Below are 27,010 nucleotides of genomic sequence, written 5' to 3'. Positions count from 1 at the left end.
ATGTTGTAAACATGAAACCGATGTAATGATATAGACCAATGTCACCTCCATTAAAAAAAGTTTACACCAAAGTTGGATGAGGTATAATCTATAAAAATTTGAATCATTATGTTGTATATCTGAAACTAATATAATGTTGTAAATCAACTAAACCTCAATTTTAAAAGAGTTGCATAAGGAACTTTTTCTTGTAATTGATGCCACTTGCACTTGATTTCTACATTTTATAAGTTGCTAGAGAATTATTAGATAAAATGAAAAAGAGTAGATAAATGAATTTTCATTAAAAATATATAATTATCAGAGTGGTGTGCATGTAGATATTAATACTTACAGCTAAAGAAGATATGTTCTGAACCTAGTCAAAGCTGCTTTAAATCACTGTACAGTAAGTTGCTGGATCAGAGCATAGCCAGTACTATTTTAATATTTAATTTAGAAAGGTCCAAAGAAGAAAATTATTTTAATATTTTAATAATTACTGTTTTGACAATAATACAGTAATTTTGACACCAAAGTAAGGTTTTTGGTTTAACCATTTGGCTTCACTTCCTATGACCCTGAGAGTGGGTCAGGAATTGAGTAACTGCATAGCTGACCAGTTTTCTAGTATGTACTGAAAAGTACTGAAGAAGGCACTAACAATTATTGTCCCTTAATGGTGGTAAGAGTTCTATTTGCTCAGCAGATCATGTCCTTTGCTATGTACCCCCTTAAAATCCACCAGCCCAGGGGCCTGGGCTGTGCCTTCTCTTTCTACCTGGTAGAATCCTCCCTCCGGGGATGAGGAAGGGGCTCTCGAAGCAACACCTGTCGGGTGGCTGAGGCCATCAGGGGGGCAGACGGGATGTACCCACCTGAGAAACACTGAGCCGGGGCTGTCAGGGATGCTGTTCCGGGCCTCCGCATCCACCTTGCTTGGGCTGCCTGGAATCTCAGACTGGAGCACTGTGTCATTGGATGATGACAGCCTTTTCTTCACCATTGTGGATTTGTCAATCGCCAAGTCAAGAAATAAACTCAAGGGCTCAATTTTCAACCTCCCCAATAATGTGAAAATCTCTGCGTTTCAGCCTCTCTCAGTTCCTGCACTGCAGGAAGCTACTTCTTCACATGACTCCTAATCTAGCTGAGGCAATTTTTTTTTTTGCAGTCAGTTAATGAGTAACATGTAAGTATGACAAGAGTGGTTTTCATCCTACCCATTTGCTCTGAAGGAGAAATAAACGTGTTTGGCAAACTCAGCTTTCAGGTTACTAATAGGAACACCATATAACTCTGGATTTAGGCAGAAAAGTCTATGGAAAAGGAAAAACTTAAGACAACGAGATGCAGAGCCAGGCAGGATCTAAACATTAAAAGTAGGGGTGCTTTCTTTAACCTCCTGAGCCTGAACAACAGGGCAAGGAATGTGGATGTGCTTTATGCCTTTACCATACAGGAAATAACGAGCCCACATTTGGTAAGACACATGGGAGCCTTAAGGCTATGCTGCTTGGTCTTTGAGACCAGAAGAGTTCTGGAGTTCTTATGGAAGTGATATGTACAAAGTTTGGGGAGTCTCAACATTCAGGTTGTGTATTTTGCTGGTTATAGGAGGCTGAGCCCTCTACCAAAATGGTGATGACAACAAAGACAAACAAATAAAAAAATCACTAGGAGGCAAGGGCTCAGGCTCCATCCATTGCTTCTGGCTGTCTAACCACAGGTGATCCCAGCCCTGCTGAGCGTGGTATCAGCCATGTGTCTCTCACTAGATTAGAATGAAATCATATAGCAGAATATTCTATGTATTATCATTATTGTTATTTATAACCCTACTAAAAGCAGGAAGGAAAATAAATTTCCTATGTGATGATCTTCAGCTTCTTCAATCACTTAATGTTTATTCACAAGAAAAACATCGGTTTTTCGCCAGTGTTACTAGTGGCAGGGAAGGATTTGGTCTGATGTAGCTGTGTTCTCTCTTCTCCTCCTTTTGTGATGAGTCAGTGACATTGGAGAACGACGGGCTTAAGTGAAGTACACAGATTCTGATAGTGGAAGAGAGCAAAGTTTCCTGGGAAATCAAACCTTTAGCCTTGCTCTTGTTAGCACTTTGCTCTAACCAGCTGATAACCAGCCAGGGGCAGGTTTGTGTTGCTCCGTGCGTAGTACTGACTCTAAGCACACTTTTGAAATTAGATAAAGTGTATGTTTCAGTGGGATTTTACTGATGCCTAATAAGGTGATCAGTTTATCCCAGTTTGTCCAGGATATTCTTAATTTTAGCCCTGAATGCCCCACATTCTAGGAACCTCTTAGGGTTGGGCCAATCAAGGCAGGTGGTCACCCTGGTTCCATGTGTTGTCTTGCTGCAGTTGTGATGGTGCATTGCACCCAGCCTCCCTCCTTATCCTTTTCTGATGGTGCAGTATATGTATTTTTCTTTTTCCCCTTATATTTCCCCTTATGTTCCCCTTTTGTGTTGTAATTATGTTGGAAAGATATTAGATAAGCTAAATTATACTGAAGTGTATTAATCGAACCCATTACGACCTAGAGATTATCATACCAAGTGAAGTCAGACAGAAGACAAATATCACATGATATCACTTATATGTGGAATCTAAAAAAAATGATACAAATGAATTTATTTACAAAACAAAGACAGACATAGAAAACAAGCTTATGGTTACCAATGGGAAAAGGTGGGGGAAGGATAAATTTAGAATTTGTGATTAACAGATATACATTACTATATATAAAATAGGTAAGCAACCAGGACCTACTGTATAGCACAGGGAACTATATTCAATATCTTGTAATAACCTATAATGGAAGAGTATATCTATCTATCTATCTATCATCTATCTATCTACAAAACTGAATCACTTTGCTGTATGCTCAAAACTAACACAACATTGTAAATCAGCTATACTTCAACCAAAAAAAAAAACAGACCCATCACCATACCTCATATAATAGCAACAACCTATAAGGTAGTTTCTGCTCCTTATAAACAAAAAAGTCTAATCAGTACAGATATTATAACTAATGAAACATGTTACAGGCAGGTTTAGATTTTAAGTGGGGGCAATGCTTAGCTCAGGAAAAAATGTCTCTGAAGGAGGAAATCCCAGGGTTAGCAGCCAATCTTGGACATATTTTTCAATAGAGGAGCTTTCTTTTCAACAATATTTTATCAGTAAGGCTCCATGCTAGCTGCAGTGAGTGATACAAAAATATTTTAAGAAATAGGTCCTTGCTCCAAAAATGGAGCTAGGAAGATAAAATACATGGAATTGAAAAATTAATTAACAGTAAAAGAGGGAAGGGCTTCCCTGGTGGCGCAGTGGTTGAGAGTCCGCCTGCCAATGCAGGGGACACGGGTTCGTGCCCCGGTCCGGGAGGATCCCACATGCCGCGGAGCGGCTGGGCCCGTGAGCCGTGGCCGCTGGGCCTGAGCATCCGGAACCTGTGCTCTGCAACGGGAGAGGCCACAACAGTGAGAGGTCTGCATACCGCAAAAAAAAAAAGAGGGAAGAAGGCAGTCTAGGGGAGGTAGCTTCGAAGTAGTGGAAACAGTATTGACTGAGCTCTTATGTAAGATGTTGAGTTCATTCCTTATCATAAGAAATTGTGCCAGAGATGAGATTTGCTGAAACTCTAGAGCATGGGTCACAAACTCAAATGTCTTCAAGAGCCAGAAGGTAAGGAAAACCGTGAGGCGGGAGGGAGGCATAGAAGTCAGCAGAAAGTGCTAGAAAAAGAGGAGCGCTCGTGCCTTCCCTAGAGCTTGTCAGTGTTAAACTACAGATACTGATGGGAGGGTCTGAAGGCAGGTGTGGCTTTTCCACTGAATTTCACTTCGTGATATGAGATGCCCATGAGCAATCTTTAAAAATTTGCTAGTAGTTAACATCTGGACTTTATGTTCAAACAGGAATAAGGTTCTGATGGCACATGGCCACTAAAAGAAAATGTGACTGACTGATTGCTTTATTTAAATGGATGGCAGTTGACTGCTGTGCATCAGTCTACACTTGCAGGCACAGAGCTGCCATTATTTGACCCCTTTGACCATTTAGATGTGGCCTCCGATCAAAGCACTTCGAGCCTTTGCCACAGCTTTCAGTTTTATGTGTGAAAATTAAAACAAAGACCAGGTGATCAAAGAGAAATAACTGGAGTAGGACATTTTTGTCAATATAGCTATAAAAGGAGCAGAGACACTGGCAAAAGAATGAATAATCTATGATAACAACCAGAATGAAAACAAAGGTAGCAGAGACCTTTTATAGCCTTCCATGGAAAGGGAGATCAATAAGCAAGACCAAACAAGACAAAAACTGACAACTAGCAGGCAGTTTTAAGTAAGACCAGCAGTGATGGAAACACCTCATTTTTCTTTTTTTTTTTTTTTTTTTGCGGTACACGGGCCTCTCACTGTTGTGGCCTCTCCCGTTGCGGAGCACAGGCTCCGGATGCGCAGGCTCAGCGGCCATGGCTCACGGGCCCAGTCGCTCCGCGGCATGTGGGATCCTCCCGGACCGGGACACTAACCCGTGTCCCCTGCATCGGCAGGCGGACTCTCAACCACTGCGCCACCAGGGAAGCCCAACACCTCATTTTTCTGATGCTCTCCAATAAGTCACAGTGCTATGTCTTTATAAACAGAGACTGTAGAAGAGTCTGACATAGAAAAGAGAACAAGCAATGTGGGCTCTCCCACGTGGTGAGTTCAGTTAACATCTCTGGACTTTTTTCTCTTCTACTACGTGAAGAGATAGTAGGCTAGATCTGGCCTGCTGACATGTTCTGTTTGGCCTCTACCATGTTTTGTAAGTAGAAATTTCCTATGCATTTCATAGAAAACATGGTTATCTGGCCTTGCCCGGAAAATCAGACCTGACAAGAGTATGGCAATAGTTGGCTGGTACTAAGCTGTAGAGGTCCCTTGTGATGGGGCCGACCTCTGTAGTTTGCCTCAGTCTCCAGCCTTCCTCAGTGCCTCACTCTGCTTGCTTTGTTTCACTTACTCTCATAACCTGCATTTGAGTTTGAAAGCCCCACCCTAGATGATGTTGAAAGTCTTCTCTAGTTCTAGTTTTCTCCCCTTAAACCTGGCTCATTAAAGTTTTCCTGTAAGATTTTTTTCTTTCTTCAATGAAACAAGGTCCATAGTTCCAAGGATTTCATCTTGTGCAATGATGGTAACCTTTGGTTATGAGAAATGGAATATTTCCTGCCATATCAGTAAACAAAGGATGTCATAGTCATCAGCGATTGCAGCCACCACCGATGGTGAGCTGGTGAGCCCTGAGGAAACTCAGGATGTGAAAACACTGGATTACTGGCCCCAGATAGCTGAGGTGCATATCAAAGGAATGATTTCAGTGTGCCCAGACTCTAGCACCTTCCCATACACAGAAAAGTGCTAAATTCCTTAACTTGGGATATCTGGTTTTCTTTAATTTACAATCATCTTCTGATGTCCAGACTACCTGCCTTTTGTTGCAAAACTTCTATATAACCTAGCTCCTCCCTTTGCCTCCTTGGAACAGTTCTCTCAGGGTTACTTGAGGTGCTGCCTTCTGGGCTTGAAGTCCTAAAAATTGCTGCTGCATAAAACTTAACTCTCGACTTTTACGTTGCGCATGTTGTTTTTTTCAGTCGACAGTTATTACATCCAACCATTCTGAAGTCCACAAATAAGGAACAAATATGCCTACTGGTGTCAGGCTAGATAGGAGATGGGGATTCATGCCTGTATATTCTCCTCCTCCTAGAGCTGTGGGAATTGGATTTTGAGGCACAAGACCAAACTGAAACTACCAGATAAACAGAGCTTGAAAACCAGCCTTCCAAGGAATGGAATATAAATTTCCATTTATAAATAAACTAGATTTCCTCTACAATTAAGTAACATAAATATTTGTGCTTTAAGATTTATCTGATGGATTATGCTTTGTTCAGGCTAGTATTAAAAAAATTAGTTTGTATACTCTACACACATACTGCTGCCATTTGAGCAAAGGAACATATGGCCTGGTGAAGTTACATGGAGATTCAGACTTCATCGTGGAATAGCCGTATATGGCAAACCAGTGTTGGGTGTAATGTGAATTTACCCACATTCCTGGAGTGGGCTGTGTAATGTTGTGGTTTAGGGTGTGGGTTTGGGGGTCAGGTTGCCTGGATCAGAAGGGTGGTTCCATTATTTCCTTGCTGTGTTACTTTGGAAAGGTACTTAACCTTTCCAAGCCTCCGTAAAAATGGTAATGAAAATAGCATCATTAAAAGACTATTGTGAGAACTTGATGATAATGTAAACTTCAAGCATGAAGCCTGTGCATAGCAAGCATTCAGAAAATGCTACTGATGAGGAGGAGGGAAGATTACAATTTGAGCTGGTCATATTTTCTCTAAAGCTGAGTGGATTATTATAATATAATTGAAAGATATGATTTCCTTTTCAGAATGTCACATCAGCTGTGTGTCTGCACGTGGCTTGTGGAAGACTTAACTCCAGCGGGAGAGTGTTGACATTGGTGCTAATGGCCCCACCAAGCAGCCTAGAATACTCCAGTCTAACTAATGGATGATGTCATATCTAAAGTCCCTTCCTCTTGCTTCAAGCTCCTTTATTCTGTGGTTTCTAAGATTGGAGAGGGATTAGTTCCTCCCCTAAAGTTGTGAGCCCTTCTCTGAGAGGATATAGAGAGACTGACTGTGTTGCCCATGATGGAAAACTATTACTGTCTGCAGTAATAGTTTGGTCATTTTAAAGAAAGTAATAGTAATAGTTTGGTCATTTTAAAGAAAGTTTTGCTCCCAGAAAGATTAGAAAGTTGATTTTGCTGTTCCAGAAAGGTGATCTTGCTGTTCCAGTAAACATGGCCATATCAGACTTAAGGCAATCTTTCTTTTCATGCATTTGGTCTCTGTCATATTAGGGAAAGAAATTTGAAAACCCAAGTTCTCTGACTTGGAGCATCTGCCAACTTCCAGAGTGTAAACACTCCCACCATGGCTGATTTTAAGCTACCAATGTGATGCCACTGAACATGGCTTTAGGAAGAGGTGCTGACCACTAGCTCTTGTGAGCCAGTACAAGCTGACTCCCTCACTCTGCAGTAAACATTTAAATGTTTCAACTTCAGGGCATGGTAAATGTATGAATATGGCCCTAGAGTTACCATATTTAAAAAACTGTGTCCTTTGATTTAAATAGCATTATCATCTGACAAATTGCATAGGATTTATAGTATATTCTGTCTTGTTTGATTTTACACAAATTGGTAATAATTTCCAGAGAAATATTTATGAACATCATACGATTTTTTAATGCCCTCATAAGGGATTTTTTGGTATTATTTTTAGTGTGGTTAAATAATGTGGTTGATGTGGTTCATAATGTTGTACCATAAGGTTTTAAAAACATACTTTTTTGGTTTATAAGACAAAATACACAAAATATAAGGAAGAAAATTTAAAAATCATCTGTAATCCTCAGTTCCCAGAATCACAATGACTATTTCATCATCATCAAAATTATGTTTTACTCTAAAGGAATGTCAAATTGTTTGGTAATCCTGGAAATACATCCAACATTTACTAAACGGATTTTTATTATTTTTAAGGGGCCTTGCATTCAAAGTGAGGAACAGACAATCTTCTCTGTTCCCTCCCCACAGCTGGAGCACCAGGGGCCAGAGGAGTTGACATAGGGCCAGAAAAGACATGTTTGGAGAAGTCCATGAAACAGATTTGAGCAAGATTTGTTTGGGAGTAAACATAACACTGGCCAAAATGTTTCTGAGATTAGTCTAGAAACTAAATGGTAGATAATGAGATTCTGAAAGAAATAGGGACCTAAAGATATTTCATGTTATAGATGTATCATTTGTGTTCAGAAGGGTCAGATGACCCACCCAAGGTCACGTGAATAATTAGTGGCAGAGCTGGGGCTGCCCTCCTGGCTCTCTCTTCACTCCTGGCCTGGTAATCTGGCTCCTGTTCCCACCGTGCGGCTCTGTAGAATTCCTCCTCCTGTCACTCACGGGAGAATGAAAACATATGAGGGAGTCTCAGCAACAGCCCATCTGTGTCTACTGTTGTCTTTATACAGGACAAGAGAGGAGCACGATTACATAATCTACAGCCTTTCATTTCCACTGCTATTGTGTGAAGTAACAATTTTTCTTTTACTCTTAGGTATTAACTTTTTTAGGCTTTGTCGTTAATCATAATATTTAAAAATGTCCCCAATTCTCTGAATTTTAGGGATTTTCTCCCCATATTTTGCTATTGGATTCCAGGGCTAGTAAATATTTTATTTAAAAACACAGATTCTCCGTGTTTGAATTCTTATGATGCAACTTAATAGCTTCAGTTTTCTAATCTGTAAAATGGGAATAATAGTATTTGCCTAATAGGTTTGTTGGGAAAGTAAATTAGTTAATACTTGCAAAGACTTTGAATATTGTCTGGCACATAATAAGCACTCAGTAAGTTGCTATAATTATTACCAACATTTATAATTATTTTTACCAACATTTATAATAAAATCATAGGGCCTTATAAAAAGTAACTAATTATCTGTTTTTGAAGGTTTTAAAAACAGCTTCAGATACCATGTACGGAATGTAAAGTCCACCTGTTTAAAGTGTATAATTTAGTGGTTTTTAGTTTATTTACCGAGTTACACAACCACCACCATCATCTAATTTTAGAACATTTTCCACACTCCAAAAAGAAACCTTGTACCCATTAGCAGTTACTCTCCATCCCCCCACCGCCTCCTTCCTCTGCCCTCAGCAACAGCTAATCTATTAATGTAATTGCTCTATATGAGACATTTCATATCTCAGCTATAGAGAGGGAAAGTACCTATTCTGGGTATTTTATATAAATGGGATCATTCTGTATGTGATCTTTTGTGGCTGGCTTCTTTCACGTAGCATGCTGACAGGTTTTGTCCACATTGTAGCGTGTGTCAGTAATTCATTCCATTTTATGACCAAACGGTATTTCATTGTATGGCTATACCACATTGTATTTATCTATTCTTCAGGTGGAGGATATTTGGGTTGTTTCCACTTTTTGGCTTTATGAATAATGCTGCTATGGAAACTTGTGTACAAGTTTCGTGTGGCCATATATTTTCAATTACCTTGGTTGTACACCCAGGAGTAAAATTGCTATGTTTGACTGTTTGAATAACTACCAAACTGTTTTCCAAAGTGGCTGCACCATTTTAACAGTCCAACCAGCAATAGATGGGGGTTCCAATCCCTCCATATGCCTGACAACACTTACTATTTTTTTTTTGATTATAAACATTCTAGTGGATTTGAAATGGTGTATCGTTATCCTTTTGATTTGCATGTTCCTAATGACAAATGATTTTGAGCATTTTTTCTGTGCATTTATATCTCTTATTTGGAGAAGAATCTATTTAATCCTTTGCCCATTTTCAAGTTGGGTCGTCTTTTTTATTATTGAGTTGTATCCTTCATATATTCCAGATATGAGTTCTTTTTCCAAAATATGATTTGCAATACTTTCTCCCATTCTGTAGTTGTCTCTTCACTTTCTTGATCGTGTCCTTTGAAGCACAAAAGTCTTTAATTTTGATAACATCCAATTTATCAATCTTCTTTTATCATTGTGCTTTTGGTGTCATACTTAAGAAATAATTGCCTAACCCAAGGTCTTCTAAGAGTTTCTTCTAAGAGTTTTAGCATTTACATTAGTGTAAGGTCTTTGATCCACTTTGAGTTAATTCATTTTTTAAAGTTAATTAATTAATTAGTCTGCATTGGGTCTTAGTTGCGGCATGCGGGATCTTTGTTGTGGCATGTGGGCTCTTCGTTGTGGCGCGTGGGCTTCACTCTAGTTGTGGCATGTGGGCTCCAGAGCACTCGGGCTCCGTAGTTGTGGTGCGCGGGCTTAGTTGCCCTGCAGCACGTGGGATCTTCATTCCCCGACCAGGGATCAAACCTGCATCCCATGCATTGGAAGGCAGATTCTTAACCACTGGAACATCAGGGAAGTCCCTGAGTTAATTCTTGAGTGTATTATGAGGTAATGGTCCAACTTCATTCTTTTGCATGTTGTCCTAGCACTTAACTCTTTTGCCAGTTTCCCTAACACTATTGTTGAAAATGAATTGACCATAAATGTTAGGGTTTATTTCTGGCTAACTATTTAACAATATTATTAGAAACTTATTCACAGTGGGTTAATTTGATCACCACTGTTTCTTTTGAAGACATGTGTTTTTATATTTTTCACATAGTCTACATAAGTCCAGGGCCAGGATAGTTGGTATTTTCCCTTTATCCTTCTTGGTAATCCTTAAATCATGTTTTTTAGGTGGTTGTTTATTTCACCTGTTTGTAACAGTGGTATAACAAAGAATATTAATAATGATGATTCTCTACAAAATCTTCAGGCATTTAGAAGAGCATGAAATACTATCTCTTAAATACCGGCGAAGAGAAAGAGATTCATTTACTAATACGTTTCTATTTACTGTTGATTACTTCTCTTCAATTTAGCATTCATCTTGTAATTTTTTTAAAAACAGTGACGAATAGTGAGGCTGGGCCGAATTTACAACAGCTGACTGTGATGGTACTGTCTGTGATAGTTTAGTATTAAAAATTTATTTCATGGTATCTTTTAAGATGTGAGTCAGGATATAAGCATGCAATTTATGGAAGAAGAAATGTTCATGGCTAATAAACAAGTGAAAATATTCTCTACTAGTTATAAAAAAATGCAGACGATGACCCAATTGGGTAACAAATTGGCAGAGTTTTTATAAAGATCACCACATTTGTGATGATGGTTGGTAGGCTTTTTGTTTTGTTTTGTTTTGGTATTTTTAATAACTGAAACAAGACAGACCTAAAACTGCAGCTTCTGGAAGAACCATTTGTTCTTGCCGGTCTCGTATCTCTCCTTGAACTTGACCTTGGCTTCTCACTGGGCCTTGTGTTTGAGAGCAGGGTCTCTGAAGACATCCTTGTTGACAACAATTTTGTCCAAGGGGATATCCACAGACTACCTTGTGGGCATGAGGTGATTATAACTATAAACTTTCATAAAAGACTAGATCTTTGACCCCTTGGTGATTTTCATCTTGTTCATGGCAGCTGTCACTTTGCAGGGATAGCAGTCGATTCCAGCCACCAGAGCATGGCTCTAGGGTCGGTCTGAGGTACCATCATCAGTGTTCTTCACAATGACTTCTTTGCGTCTGGAGTAGCATCCAGCCAGGATCAGAACCACATTCTTGGGTTTCATGAACTTGCCCATTTCAGCAGCACCACTTGGGACTACAGCCGGTGGTAGGCTTCTTAACATGCATGTGTGCAATGCTGGAAATGATTCCAGAAAGGAGTTCTCACCCTCATTTTGCAGAGGAGGATGCTGAGGCTCAGCAAGTTTCATGAAGCCATCTCATGTCTCACAGCTTGTACGTCACCAAGCTGAGACTCAAACCTAGGTATAGCTACTGACCAACCCCTCCATAGCCACAGGGAGAGTTTAGCCCAGACTGGTTAGAAGTCATTGTGAGATTTCTGGTAAACCAGAGTTTGCATTCTGCCTTATGCACCTGTGAAAACTCTGCAGAGTAAGGTGTGGTTTGGTGATTGGGCTGGGCCATCATGGGGGCTGAAGAAACAGACTGTTTTTCTGAGAAACTGTGTTCCAGTGGTTCTTATTAGGTTTTCAGGGAGGGAGGGTAAAGAGTGGAAGCGAACTTATTTGTTGTGTAATTTCTATATGCCAAGCACTTTATATATAGAAACTTATTTAATCTTCCTCTAATGCTGGAAAACACGTAATTTCTCACCATTGTGGAGATAAGGAAACCAACCTGAAGAGAAACAGTTTCTTTTCCTAGCTTACACCTTCAGTTAAACAGCAGCAGAGCTGAAATTTAAATGCAAGCGTATAGAATCCAAAGCCATATGTCTTTTCACTATTATACACATTCTCTGCTAAAGGAAAATAGAACACATGGTTCCTAGTCTCTTCAACCTACTTACATATTATATTATGTTTTCTGCATGACTCATACAGTGTTTGCTTTCACGGTATCTGTGTGTACCTACCGCGATGCCTTCAAAAGTCATTCTGGAGACCTTTTATTTATTGCCCCACGTCTGAGCTGAGCCTGAGCACCTTCCCATAAAAGAATCTTCTGCAGATACGATTCTTTGAGGGATGTTTAAGCAATTGTAGTTGGAATTGTAAAGGAATTTTCAAAAAATTCAATACCTCTCCATATACATGGTGCGCTGCTAGTAGTTTTACAAACTTTAAACTAGAAAACACAGTAAAAACCAAAAGCCTAATCTACAGTGTCTGTTTACAAGGAAGTCAAAGAAGGTAACCTAAAACCTAACCTATCTTTCTAGATTAAAAGGAACTTAAAACCAAAATTTGGGGCTTCCCTGGTGGCGCAGTGGTTGAGAGTCCTCCTGCCGATGCAGGGGACACGGGTTCGTGCTCCGATCCGGGAAGATCCCACATGCCGCGGAGAGGCGGGGCCCGTGAGCATGGCCACTGAGCCTGCGTGTCTGGAGCCTGTGCTCCGCAACGGGAGAGGCCACAACAGTGAGAGGCCCGCGTACCACAAAAAAAAAAAAAGAAACTGCCCGCAATGGGCAACCACAGATCTCCATGTGGAGCCTTTCTGTCCTTGACATACCCAAAAGACATTTTACATAGCAAAGAGGCAACACTCTACTCTCAACTACCTTTTCCAGGTCTGGGACCTGTCACTTACAGTTCTACGTCTGGATCCATGGGCTTCACTGCTTTCCCCTGGAGCCTACTCTCCTAGGGCATGAGTTGTGCTCGGAATGTCTGCTGGGTGCTCCTCTTTGCTGGCAGGCCCTGTTGTCTTTTCCACATCTTCCAGAGGCCAGCTGATCTTCAAGAAGCTCTGAGGAGTGCCAGGAAGGAACTTTGAGTTTACTCCTGATCTGGTCAATAACAACCCTTTCAGCCAAGTGGCCTGTTCTTCCCTCACAAGTGCTGTATCAGAAGGTTTCGCTTTCAGAGTACGGTCAGAGGGACGGGTCAGCCACACCTGAAACCTATATGTGAAGGTGAGCAATTGACCACAGAGACATTCTATAGGACTGCTAAGATAATAACTTCTCACCTCAGGAGCTTCATCTTATCTTGAGGCTGCTGTGGGGTTACTTTCATTGACCCCTTATTCACGGTGATCTATGTCTTACTACAATCCTGATGTCCTTCCTCACTTTAGAAGACAGTGAGTATCTGCTACCTCAGAGGTTCCACCCTAATTCTCCCTAACTGGTCCTCAGTTTACGTCCAAAAGTTCACGACTGTACATTATTTAAATTAAACATGCCAAATATAACAACTTTCATATTCATTTGGATTAAACATACCCAACATAACAGATTGGATATTATCAAAATATTGATAAAATATCAATATTTTATCGCCCATGTCTCATCTGTGCTTTCTATAATCAGAATATACTTTTTTTAAAGAACATGTTTTATACTGTATTCATCATAGGAGTTGATCTTTTTTATTCTTCCTTCTTTTTAGCTGTTCCACCATGACACTAATGCAAACACTGAAGTTGCTCATTAACCAGGAGAATAATAAAATGACATGAACATTTTTTTTTACTCTATTTCAAACAAAAGTCTAATTGGCTGAACTCAAATGTAAATATTTTTAAATATTTAATTCATTTTAATCTAAGACCATTGCAAAACAAACTGTATGTGGGGAGAAGATTTATTTGTATAGGAAATACTAAGATGAAGATTTACATAGAGAAGAAAGACTGCAATTTGCTTGAGTTCAAGACTAGATACTAGAACTAGAGACTTCTATGCATGAGATTATTAAAAATGCACATAACTTTTATTCTCTATCCTCCTTTTCCTACTCTTTCAAGCAGGATGTGCTCTTCTGTCCTGTGTTAGATTGAAGGCATTGATGATCTCAATTAAATTAATGGCTTCTCTGTATCCATACTGTTTGTCTGATAACTTTGGAGTACCTGCCCCTCTAACATGGGCTGCCTTTGTGGCTTGCTTTGGCCAGTACACTGTGATATTGTGACAGGTCTGAGTCAAGAAGCCGTGCCTGTTTCTGCTTCCCCTTTGGCTTCTCTATGGTCACCATGACAACATGCCTGAATTAGGGGCATGCTCCAGGTGAGACCACGTACAGCAGAGATGAGTCATTCCAGCTTTCACAGACCACTCAGCTCCCAGTTGACCTGCCATCTGACACATGACTGAGCCCAGCCAAAATCTAATTGGTCTAGATCAGTAGAACTAATCACTAGATTAGTGATTAGTTAGATTAAATCACTAGAACTACCTGCTAAGCTGTGGATCCATAAATAATAAGTAGTTGTTTTGAACCCATATGTTTTGAGATGGTTTGTTATAGAGCAATAGCTAACCGCTTCAGATTCTACATTCATATTATTAATACGGTAAGATGATAACAGCGCCTCCTAGGAGCAATTTTATTTTAACTGTTGTCAACTGCTTGAGCTACACGAAAGTCACTCTGAGAGGCTTCGGTTTCAGTAAGTGAGCAGGGGGAACTTAGGTAGTGCAGTGGAACCTTCCTGGGATAACAGCTGAATATGTTTCAGAAGCCTCTTGTCATCAGAGATAAGGAAAGGTGGGTAGAGGACATCTTTTACAGATCTTAAAATCGTACTTGGTAGACCTGCACACGGTTGCCACCACGTGCCCCTCCTCCCCAGCCTCCCCTTCAGTCCTCCTATGGAAAGTCCTCCACGGAAAGCCTACAGAAGCACCAGCCGGCTACTCACTTTTGTCAGGTCTGTTCCAGACGCGCTTCTCACCTCTCCCTCGACCGCTCTCCAGGTTTTTGCATTGAGTCTAGCACGCCTTCTTCAGTGTAAGACGAAGCTGGCTTCCAAGCCAGCTCATGCCTGCCGTGTTATGGGCCCTCAGACACGCTAAGGTTTGATGTCTGTGTGCTCCAGTTTTCTTCTCTGCAAAACTGTAATGAGAAAGGGCCCTCGTCAAAGCTCTGTTCTTTGTCTCCGAGGCTTAACCTTACAGTTAGGGAAAGAAATTAGGGAAAAACAGAAGCTATTGCTTTTTGAAAAGTTAGTTCAATGTACTTTTGGCCACTGGTAAAAGATACTTTCTACTGATTTAGAAACTTTGAGCTTTGAGCCAAAGCTTTGGCAAATATTAACCCTCATTTTACTGTCCTTATTATTAACAGCCAGATAAATGAAAGTTCAGGAATTTTACATGATGTGAAGGATCCAAAGTCACACACGTGACTGCAGGTGAAGCCATAAATATAGTAACAACTTGATCATCTACTTGGTACTTAAAAAAAAAAATCTACCTCCCACTCTGTATTATGGATATGAAACACAGTCATTCTTAGGCAACTTCTCATAAACCACATGGGTACTATTCAGACATATAAAGGAACTTGAGGCCTTCTATAGGCATCTCATCAACCTGAATGCTTACTATAGACACCTCATAAACTCAGCTTTTAGGAAAAGGGTAGGAACAGACTACGCAGAGGGGAAGGCTGGTGGGAAAGTTGGGGTGATGTTAGTAACAATAGCAGTATCTTAGCAATGGTATATTCTGTTATAACAAGTTCCAAGCTAGGAGACTTTATCCCCCTTGTCCTCAGATGTCTCATCTGTAAAATGTGGGCTTGGAGTAAATCAGTGCTTTCCTATGGACACTTTTTTTACCGAGTCCAAGCTCACTCTGCTCACCACACGACAGGCCAATAAATCGGGAGACGAGGTGTTGAGGCAAGGAATACGACTTTATTCAGAAAGCCGGGCGTCCATGAAGATGCTGGACTAATATCCTAGAGTATCATCTTATCAGGGTCTGGATGCTAGTTTCTTTTATAGAACAGAGAGGGGGAGGAGGTGAGGAAGTAAAGTAAAAAGGCCATAAGTCTTGCAAAACAACTCATGGTTTGGCCAGCCTCAGGGAGGGGATACGTTAATTTCTTCTTTCTTGAAGCCATTCACAGGTGGGCAGGGTCAAAATATTTCCCTGTGAGTTGAACAAAGGCACTTTAGTTTAACATTTAGGTAGAGGGGCAGGGTTACCCAAGGGAGGCCATTATGTATGCCAATAGCTATAGACAACATCATTTTAGTGATTATAGTAGCAAAAGTAACTGAGAGCAAAGATTAAAGTAAAAGAAACAGATCCAACATGGTGTCAGATTTTGTTCTTCCCTGTTACACTTTCTCCAGCCTGTATGAAAGTTGGGAAATGCTGGGTACAAGTTCCATTCCTTAGAGAGCTTTGTGAGGACCTACATTTAAGAAATCTGTTAAACTTTATTTTTTAAAATTTTATTTATTATTATTATTTTTGTGGTACGCGGGCCTCTCACTGTTGTGGCCTCTCCCGTTGCAGAGCATAGGCTCCGGACGCGCAGGCTCAGCGGCCACGGCTCACAGGCCCAGCCGCTACGCAGCATGTGGGATCTTCCTGGACCAGGGCACGAACCCGTGTCCCCTGCATCGGCAGGTGGACTCTCAACCACTGGACCACCAGGGAAGCCCTTATTTATTATTTTTTAAGATTGAAGTATAGTCAATTTAGTGTTTCAGGTGTGCATCAAAGTGATTCACTTATACATACATATATATCTATATCTTTTTTCAGATTATTTTCCATTATAGTTTACAAGATATTGATTATAGTTCCCTATGCTATACAATAGGTCCTTGTTGTAAGAAATTTGTTAAACTTTATTAACTCAGGCTTAATAGAGATCCCGGAAACCTGTGAACACCTTAGAAGAACCTCATTTTGGAAATGTGGAGACAGGTGATTATTAAGATTTCCTTTGACTGTAAAGACATCTGAGCTAATGGAAAGATTTTAGTTCTGTTGTAATTTACTGCAGAGTCCACTTTTACCAAGGAATGAAATAGGGAAGAAAAATCATATTTTGTTAATTGTCTACTCTGTTGGGCACTTAGATATTTTAAATATTCCTCAATTTATTCCTTGCAATAACCATAGGGAGTATTATTATTCTCAGCTTATCAATATTGTTCTCTAAGTGATATTCAGCCTTATGGCTCTAAATTCTGTTTGTATGCTGATGACTATCAAATCTTATAATCTCCTCCTAACTTTTCCCATATTAAATAATGATCTCAGACTTACTGTTAGCAAACCAGAATCTTAAAGTCACAGCTCTCCTCCAAACCTTGCTTGTCCCATTTTACCCTAAGTAAGTTGCTTCCCCACCCATCTGGTTGATCAGACAGCAATTTAGGTGTTGTTGATTTCTCTCACCCCTTCACTCCCCACAAGCACTCCACCAGCAAGTCTGATTGGCCATACTTTCAGAGCACATCTAGAATTTGACCACTTCTCTCCATTCCACTCTTATCTCTAATCCAGCTATCATCATCCCTTATCTAGATGACTGCAGCAGTATTGCAATTGTTCTCTCTTCTTCCACTGTGCTCCTCTACCAACAGGAACCAAGATGATCTTAAAAAAGAAAGAAAAAGAAACAATATTGATTTCCTCCTTAAAACGTTCTGATGATTTCCCATTTTATGTGAGAAAAGCAATCTATATTGCAATCTAGGGACTTTCCTGGTGGTCCAGTGGTTAAGACTTCACCTTCCAATGCAGGAGGTGCAGGTTTGACCCCTGGTCAGCTAAGATCCCACATGCCTTGTGGCCAAAAACCAGAACATAAAACAGAAGCAATATTGTAACAAATTCAATAAAGACTTTAAAAATGGTCCACATCCAACAAAACAAAACAACTTTAAATTGCAATGTATGGTCCTGATCGGGTCTTTGCTCACGTCTTCAACCTCATTTGGCTGACGCTTCCCTCAGCTGTCTTTCTTCTTGATCTGCAACATAGCAGATGTTCCTACCCCAGGACTTTGGCACTTGCTCTATCCTCTGCCTAGACAGCTGGATCTCCATCTCTTCTTGTCATCATTCACTCCTGGTCCAAATGACACCTCTTCAGGGTTGCCTCCCCTGACCACCCTGTCAAAAATAATCCTACCTTGTGTAGAAACTGTCACATCACTTTGCTTTATTTTTTCAAAGAGTTGCCACTCTCTCATTATTTTGTTGATTTACATGTTTCTCTCAAGTAGAATGCAAGTCCATGAGATTTCTATCTTGTCTGTTTTGGTCAACCCTGTATATCTATGTTAGTAGGTATCACAGTGCCTGCTATATATCATTACTCAGTAGGTATTTGCAGGATTAATAAAAGAAATACGTTGTCTTGGTCAGCTTTCCAGCTTTTTTTCTGTTCAGTACACATTTAAAAATACTTAAACACGTGTAAGGCTACGTACATGTCCTCGAGCAGATTTCAAACAAATGTACTCTTCAGAAAAATTCTGAAATGAGATTATCGTCACACAGGATTTTTTAATGGGAAGAAACTCTGGAAATAAAAAAGGATAAACTGTTAAAGAAGTTAAACACTTTTGCATAGAGGCAGTGGGAGTTAGGACAGAATAAACTGATGATTCTGGTATATTTTTGAAGTCATGGTTTTTTGGGAAAGGGCAGAGATAAGAGCTACAAATGGTTAAATACAGCTTTCAGGAATTTGTCACATAATTCTTTCTTAGTCCATCACTCATTGCTGGTGAAGCCACTACTCACAGTGGATTTCCTTCTTCAAAACATTTGCACTCAGAAAGGAAGATGCTAAGGGAAAAACAAGCCCTAGATCTGCCTTCCCCAAGACCCACTCAGAGCAAGACTATTACAGCTAAAATAAATTCAAGGAGAAAGTGTCACACTGATGCTGAGTATTGATTTTGGTGTGTTATACCCTTCTTCTAAAAGTTGGGGCGATGTGGAGGAGAGAGATAAAAGGGAAAATGAATATACTGTTTACTTAAAGGGAAATATACATGGAAAGCTCCATCTTCAGAATCCTGGCACCATCTAGTGGTTAATGAATCCCGTTTTAGAGACCAGTCATTTTCTTAAATGGTAGTTCTCAGACTTCCCTGGTATGTCTCAGAATCGTACAGTGAACTCACGCAAATACTCCACTCCTATAGATGTTGATTCTCTAGGTTCGATGTGGGCCTTGGGCATGAGAGTTTTTAAAAACAAGTTACGCAGGTGATTCTACTTTAGCTGATGGTTTTAAAACTACCTTTTTGGAAATAGCCGCTTGTTTGTATGACTTTCCCTCTCCTTTCCTTTCTCTCTTGTAAGAAGTATTTATACAGGATATTTTACACGATAAGATCAAAGTGAATTTTGAGCAATACTGTTGTGAAATTTTGAGGATTTTGTGACACATTCAAATTTTGTGACACATTCAAAGTTGTGTGTGTATGGAGGTGTATGGAGCGTGTGTATGGAGGTTGGGGTAGGGTGGCCCCAAACCAGCGTGGCTAATAATTGCTCTGGTCAGCCAATAGCCAACTACATGGGACAGATGTCATTTGTAACCTATTTTCAAGGGTCCTCTTCAATTGTCCATCATCTTCTGTCCTATTGATTTTAATAATTAAAACTTTTTACCCTCTCATTTTGAAGGTTTAAATCATCTTAGATTTACAAAACATTTGCAAACATACCAAAAATTTTCATAATCTTTCATCCAGTTTCCCCAAGTGATAATACCTTACAAAAGCACACCACAATGATCAAAATCAGCAAACTAACATTGATACAATACTATTACCTGGCACGTAGACTTCATTTGAATTTTTCAGTTGTTCCACTAATGCTCTTTTCTTGGTCTGCAATTCAATCCAGATTCTCATGTTGTATTTAATTAATGTCTCCTTAGTCTACAATCTGTGATGCCCCTTAGTCTTTCATTACACTTGATTTGATCCTTTGAAAAATACTGAACAGTTATTTTTAGAATATCAATTTGTGTTTTTAAAAAATTTTATCTTATTGAGGTATAGTTGATTTACAATATTAGTTTCAGGTGTACAACATAGTGATTCAAAAATTTTATAGATTATACTCCATTTTTAGTTATTATAAAATATTGGCTATATCCCCTGTGCTGTACAATATATCCTTGTAACTTATTTATACATAGCAGTTTGTACCTCTTAATCCCCTATCCCTATGTCTTGAAGATATACCACATCTTCTTTATCCATTTGTGCTGATGGACATTTAGGTTGCGTCCGTATCTTGGCAAATATAAATAATGCTGCTATGAACATTGGGGTTCATCTTTTCGAGTAAGTGTTTTTGTTTTCTTCAGATATACGCCCAGGAGTGAAATTGCTTGACCACATGGTAGTTCTATTTTTAGTTTTTTGAGGAAACTCCATTGGCTGCACCAATTTACATTCCCACCAACAGTGTAGAAGGGTTCCCTTTTCTCCACATTGTCTCTAACATTATTATTTATGGTCTCTTTGATGACAGCCATTCTGAGTGAGGCAAAGTCTCATTGTGGTTTTGATTTGCATTTCTCTGATGATGAACAATGTTGAGCATCTTTTTACGTGCCTGTTGGTCATCTGTATGTCTTTTTTGGAATTATGTCTATTCAGGTGTTCTACCCATTTTTAAATTGGGTCATTTTTTGATATTGAATTTTATCAGCTGCTTATATGTATTTTAAATAAATTTATTTATTTTATTTATGGCTGCGTTGTGTCTTTGTTGCTGTGCGTGGGCTTTCTCTAGTTGTGGCAAGTGGGGGCTACTCTTCCTTGCAGTGCGTGGGTTTCTCATTGCGGTGGCTTCTCTTGTTGTGGAGCACGGGCTCTAGGCACACGGGCTTCAGTAGTTGTGGCTCGTGGGCTCTAGAGTGCATGCTCAGTAGTTGTGTTGCACAGGCTTAGTTGCTCAGCAGTACGTGCAATCTTCCCGGACCAGGGATTGAACCTGTGTCCCCTGTATTGGCAGGCGGATTATTAACCACTGCACCGCCAGGGAAGTACCTGCTTATATATTTTGGATATTAACCCCTTATTGATCCTATTATTTGCAGATATTTTCTCCTATTCAGTAGGTTGTCTTTTCATTTTGTCAATAGTTTCCCTTGCTGTGCAAAAGCTTTTAAGTTTAATTAGGTCCCATTTATTTATTTTTGCTTTGGTTTCCTTTTGACTAAGTTCAGGTTATCCATTTTTGGCAAGAAGTGATGTTTGAGTTCTTCTCTGCACTGCATCATGAAACACATGATGTCAATTTGTCCCATTACTGATTCATGAGAATCTGGGATTTGCACAACCACCTTGGGAGCTCCTGGAATTTCCCAGGAGACCTTTGATATAAGGCTTCCTAAGACTTCCCAAGGAAATGGATCTTCAGATATGACCTTAGACATGGAACAGCAGCGACAGTGGCACATTGATTCACATTTGGTTGGCTGCCCTGTGATTTCACCTGTGGCTGTACTGGACAATTCCATGCAGGCTTCCACTAATTTTAAGGTGACATTGTCTTCCATTAAGTGCTTCACCTAATGCCTCGGGGTTTTCTTTGGTGTTACAAGTGTTGTGAGGAACTTTCTAGGCCATGGTATGTGCCCAGCATGGAAGCACAGCGAGGCTAACACCTTTGGGAGCAACCCTAGCTGGTGGGATAGTGGCTTCATTATAAAGGGTTTTGAAAGGCAGGCTCAGAATTTTATCCCCCAGACAGAAGTGTTTAAACGAAGCGTGATAGCAGGGAGAATTTTAATTTGGATCCTCGATACTTTGGTGGCAACACGGAGATTCGATTGGTATAGGAAGTAAATGCGGGCAGACACAGATACCAGGAGTCAGTTAGAGTTGTCCTGATTAGAAATAAATTGGGCCTAAATTTGGCAGCAAAGTGCTGTAGAAATTTAAAGTTGGAGACATGATAGTAACCTAAAATACACCAGCCAGTTTCCTTACTCATTTGTTATGTTACATAACAAAACAAGAGGTAACTGAGATGGGCTGTGGGTACTAGTCTCAGTTATCTCTTGCTGCAAAACAACACTTCCTCAAATTTAGTGGCTTAAATCAAAAACTTATTTGTTCAAAAAGTTGGGCTGGGCTCAGCTAGTCAATTCTTTTGCTGCTCTTACCTGGGGTATATTCAAGAAGTCTTCTGAGGGCTTGTTAGTACAGATGACTCGTGAACAACATGGATTTGAAGTACGGGGGTCCACTAACACGTGGATATTTTCCGTAGTAAATTCTACGGTACTACGTGTCCGAGGTTGGTTAAACCTAGGATGTGAAGGAACCTCGGCTGCAGAGGAACAGTGTATGTGGAGCACTGAGTTTAAATTATACGTGGATTTTCAAGTGCGTGGAGCCTCGGTACCCCTAACCCTCGCATCATTCAAGGATCAACTGTACGTTAGTCAGGATTCTCCAGATAAACAGAACCAATAGGATATATATAAACATACTGGAGGAGATTTACCATAGGAATTGGCTTACAGCCATGGAGGCCGAGAAGTCCCACAATCTGCTACCCGCAGGCTGAAGAACCTGGCAAGCCAGTGGTATAATTCAATCTGAGTCTGAAGGCTGAGGGCAGGAGAAGATGGGTGTCCTAGTTCAAACAGAGAAAGAATTTGCCCTTCCTTTGCCTTTAAGTTCCAACGGGTTGGAGGATGCCCGCCCGCGTTGGTGAGCTCAGATCTCTTCACTCAGTCTACTGAATCAAATGCTAATCTCTTCCAGAGCTGCCCTCATAGACACAACCAGAAATAATGTTTTACCAGCTCTCTGGGCATCTCTTAGGCCAGTTGAGTTGACATGTACATTAATCATTCTTACCGAAGCAGGTTTGTTTTGCCCGATGCACAGCACGCCAAAATGCTGAGACAGTGAGGTTTGCAGCAGGGACTGGGTTTATTCAAAAGGCAGCCAAGTAAGGAGACCTAACAAATCTTAAATACGCCACCCCGAGGGTATTTATGTGATAAAGTAACGCGGTATTCATGGGCTGGATCTGAGGCGTGGGGAGCGCTGATTGGAAAAACGTGCCGTAATTGCCATTCTGCGCAGGCGTTAAGTCAGCTCCACCCCTCTGCACGTTCAAACGGGCACGGAGCAGACACCGGCGCAGGCTCAGTTAGAGGTTAGGAGGTCCTATCCAGTTTTAACCAGCTCAGCTCGAATTAGACACAGCTGGCTGCACGTTCCTGGAGCGTGAGGCAAGCAAACGTCTTACTGCTTAGGTTATGTGCTACTTAAAGGACAGGCAAGTTTTAAAATGACCTTGAGTAGTGAAGACGGGAGAAATGGATTTCACTCAACCAGGATTTCCCCATCACAGTCAGGGACTTCAGACGAGAGGGCTTGTCTTTGCTCCACACGACATCCTCCTCCAGCAGGTGGGCTCAAATGGAATCTCCCGTGGAATCAGCAGGTACAGGAGAATGAGAGCAATGTTACAAGGCCTCTAGAAGCCTGAGCTCAGAGTCACAGTGTCACTTCTGCCTACTTCTATTGGTCAAAGCAGTCACAAGCTGACTCAGTCTCTCATTGTGAGGAAAGAGACCCCCCCTTTTTTTTTTTTTTTTTTAGGTGATACGCGGGCCTCTCACCGCTGTGGCCTCTCCCGTTGCGGAGCACAGGCTCTGTACGTGCAGGCCCAGCGGCCCCGCGGCATGTGGGATCCTCCTGGACCGGGGCACGAACCCGTGTCCCCTGCATCAGCAGGAGGACTCTCAACCACTGCGCCGCCAGGGAAGCCCGAGACTCCCATCTGAAGGAGCTAAAATAACTTAAAACCACTTTTAATTTAATCTAGCATATTTTAGTAGCCATTGAAATGAATTTTGGGTGTCATATCCTCTTATATGTGGATTTGGTTTTAAAACTAGAATTCATATTAGTCATGTTCTGGCACAAATCATTTCTACTCTTTTTTACTAATACCTTGGCAAATATTCCAACGCCTCTATTCTTTTTTTGGCGGTACGCGGGCCTCTCACTGTTGTGGCCTCTCCCATTGTGGAGCACAGGCTCCGGACACGCAGGCTCAGCGACCATGGCTCACGGGCCTAGCCGCACCGCGCGTGGCATGTGGGATCATCCCGGACCGGGGCACAAACCTGTGTCACCTGAATCGGCAGGCGGACTCTCAACCACTGCACCAGCAGGGAAGCCCAAAATGAGTTATTTTTTAGACTATTTTTGTGTGTGTGTGTGAATTGGGTTTGTTTTTTTTTTTTAAGGAGGAAGAAAAGGATATTTTGTTTTCAGAATATGGCATCAATATTTATGGGAATGTTTTGATAATTGAAAATGTTTTAAATGCAGGGAGTTTTAAGAAGCACTAGTAATACTCCAATAAAGATGTTAAAAAAAAAAGTCGAGGAGGAACTAGCTGTTGAGGCCTAAAAAAAGAGCTGTCAGAAGTAATAAGAGAATTGGAAGATTATCATATCAAGAAAATGCAAAAGAAAAAAGTTTAAAAAAAAAGCACTAGTAAAAATTTCAGTATCTTTTTTTCGTTGTTGTTTTTGTTTTTTGCGGTACGTGGGCCTCTCACTGTTGTGGCCTCTCCCGTTGGGGAGCACAGGCTCCAGACACACAGGCTCAGCCGCTCCGCGGCATGTGGGATTACCGGACCGGGGCACGAACCCGTGACTCCTGCAGCGGCAGGCGGACTCTCAACCACTGCGCCACCAGGGAAGCCCAAATTTCAATATCTTAAATATTGGAATTAGCTGGTAACAATGGTTTAGTAACTTACAAGCTTTCATAAAGCGAGAGTTCACCGTAATGGCAATATCTAAAACTTGCAAAGAGAGTTTTTGATCACCTGTGTTTAAAAGAGGCAGAAACAGAATGCAGATGTCTTTTTATGCAAGGACTTTTTGGTTAAATATCAAACAGTGTGTGAAAAGGTGTGGTAAAATCTGACCCCTTACAGAGGTGCTGCCTTCACAACCACGGGGATCTGGAGGGAGAACCCCACAGGCGGAGAAAGAAAGACTGTGCTGAAGACACGAGGCAGAACCAGCCTAGATCAAAACCTTTTCAGAAGGTCAACGTTTATTTTCTTTTGAACCAGGATCCCTGGCTCAGTTCTGGGCATTTCTTTCCAAACCTGCTCTTCTGGCTTATCTCACAGGGTGCTTTTTTACTATTCTGCTTCTCTGCTCAGACAGCTGCTTCTTGACAATTGACTTCAAGCTGTTTCAAAAGGTCATCTTAGTCACTGTTTCCTCTTTGGACTAAAGCTCTTGTATTCTAACCCTGGGATCCATGTGTTTTCCTCAGAGCACTTGTTTGTTTAGATGCTCCTGAAACAATAACAAAAAAGGGGTAGTTTTCTATGGCAGTGACAGTGAACACACTGTTGCCACAAGTGAAAACAAAGACGAATCTCACCAGTGTAACTTGGAGTGAAAGGAACCGGACACAAAAGAGTATACACTGTATGAATCCATTTACGTAAAATGAGAATATAGGCAAAGTTCATCTATAGTCTGAGCAGAATAGGGGTTACACAGTGGGGCTTTTGGGGTGCCTCGCTAGGTACTGGTTACATTGGTGGGCTTGCTTTGTGAAAATTTGTTGTGCATTTGTTGTGCATTTATGATTTTTGCACTTTGCTATTTCTTTGTTACAGTTCTTTAAAAAATAGAACACTAAAGGAAAAATGGTTCTCATTGACTCTCAAGGGAAATCTGAGATTGGGTATCTCTAGTGGTTTGTCAAGGAAAGAATCGTTAAGTTGGCAACATTTCTTTATTTTTTCAGACCCACTTTATTGCAGTGTTGATTTTGATTTTATTGGATTTCGGTCTCCATCTAAACCACACTTCGGAGGTCAAGCATCCAGTAAATCAGTGGCAATCAGAAACAATGAAAACAATACAAAGCAAAGCAAAATACAGCATGATTAGTATTGCAGTGCCGTAGGACTGTATTTTATTGAAAGAAGAATCGCCACGCTCCACTAAGCCAAGAAGCCCTAAGAGGAAACTGAAAACTAAACATTGATATCACGGAAGCCAATGTTATCTAGACAACCACTCTTTTTGTTCCCCACCTGAAAACATAATCTAAGACGATGCCATTTGATATTTCTTGGTTGATTCTGTTCAGCAGAGAGGTGTATATTCTTTCTTGAAAGGGAAAGGGAAAAGGAAGTCATATATACTGATAAAACTAATGAAATACTTCATACTTGCCAAAATTCACATTTAAATATTATTTATACGTCCTTTTATTGTTTTCTAGAACAGTACTGACTGCTCCCACAGTTGCTGCCTCTTCCAGGACATTTGTGGATTGTAATAGAATGTTGGACATAATGCCTGAATTCACTGTTCCCTCCTACTAGTAGAAAGAGTGGAAATAATATCAATGACACTGTCCTTAAGACTCTATCCCCTGCATATCTGGGGTGTTACTTTCAAGCTGGAAATTGGAGGATGAAAAATAAATTAGCAATTTCAATTGCTGCTGTTGTATCAGGGATACAACTGTGATGGGTGGAAATATAATTCATCCCTGGGATCCAGAATTTAAGGTAAAATGAGTGCTTTATCCTATCTTGTGAGACTGGTCCACAGGTTGAGGGATTGAATTTAGTTCAATAAACTTTTATTGAGTGGCAGTTACTGTATAAAACATTAGGGATAAAGCCAGAATTGTGGGAGAGATAAACATATACATAAAAAATTATAACACAATATAAGTGCCATTATATAGAAATTTAGGAATGGCTTCATTCACACAGAAAAAAGTGACTATCCTGGTGCTACAGATGCTATAGAGGAAGATCTTAAGAGCACCGGGAATTTAACAGGTAGACAAGGTGGGGAGGACTTTATAAGTAGTAGGAAAAGCACAGAGGCTTGAATTTCCATGCAGTGAGCAGTAAATGATGAAAAGTCTGTTATGTTAGGGGCTGGGGGAAATGGGAGGCTGGGAATGGAGCAGGAAACCTAGGCTAGAGACAGGTTTGGGGGCTTGGATGCCCTGGGAAGGAGTTTGGATTTTACCTAAAGAGCAGCAGAA

The 27,010-nt window shown here is 40.6% G+C and overlaps 1 protein-coding gene and 1 pseudogene across 2 annotated transcripts in view; both read right to left on the bottom strand.

Annotated features, from left to right (window-relative positions):
- Window positions 1-1,061, bottom strand: part of GRAMD2B (GRAM domain containing 2B) — a 103,220-nt gene extending 102,159 nt beyond the window's left edge. Inside the window, exon 1 of the mRNA XM_082652398.1 lies at window positions 858-1,061. Within this exon, the coding sequence (XP_082508524.1) occupies window positions 858-985 (128 nt within the window). The 5' untranslated portion in view covers window positions 986-1,061. The remainder of the gene's footprint in view (window positions 1-857) is intronic.
- A 9,838-nt stretch (window positions 1,062-10,899) lies between these two features.
- On the bottom strand, window positions 10,900-11,310 carry LOC309820582 (large ribosomal subunit protein eL27-like; annotated as a pseudogene). Its single transcript has one exon. The product of its transcript is annotated as a large ribosomal subunit protein eL27-like (transcript).
- Window positions 11,311-27,010: the final 15,700 nt, after the last annotated feature.

The sequence above is a fragment of the Grampus griseus genome (assembly GCF_964374135.1).
Source record: "Grampus griseus genome assembly, chromosome: 3".
NCBI classification, from domain to species: Eukaryota; Metazoa; Chordata; class Mammalia; order Artiodactyla; family Delphinidae; genus Grampus; species Grampus griseus.
This window is presented reverse-complemented; position numbering and strand designations above follow the sequence as displayed.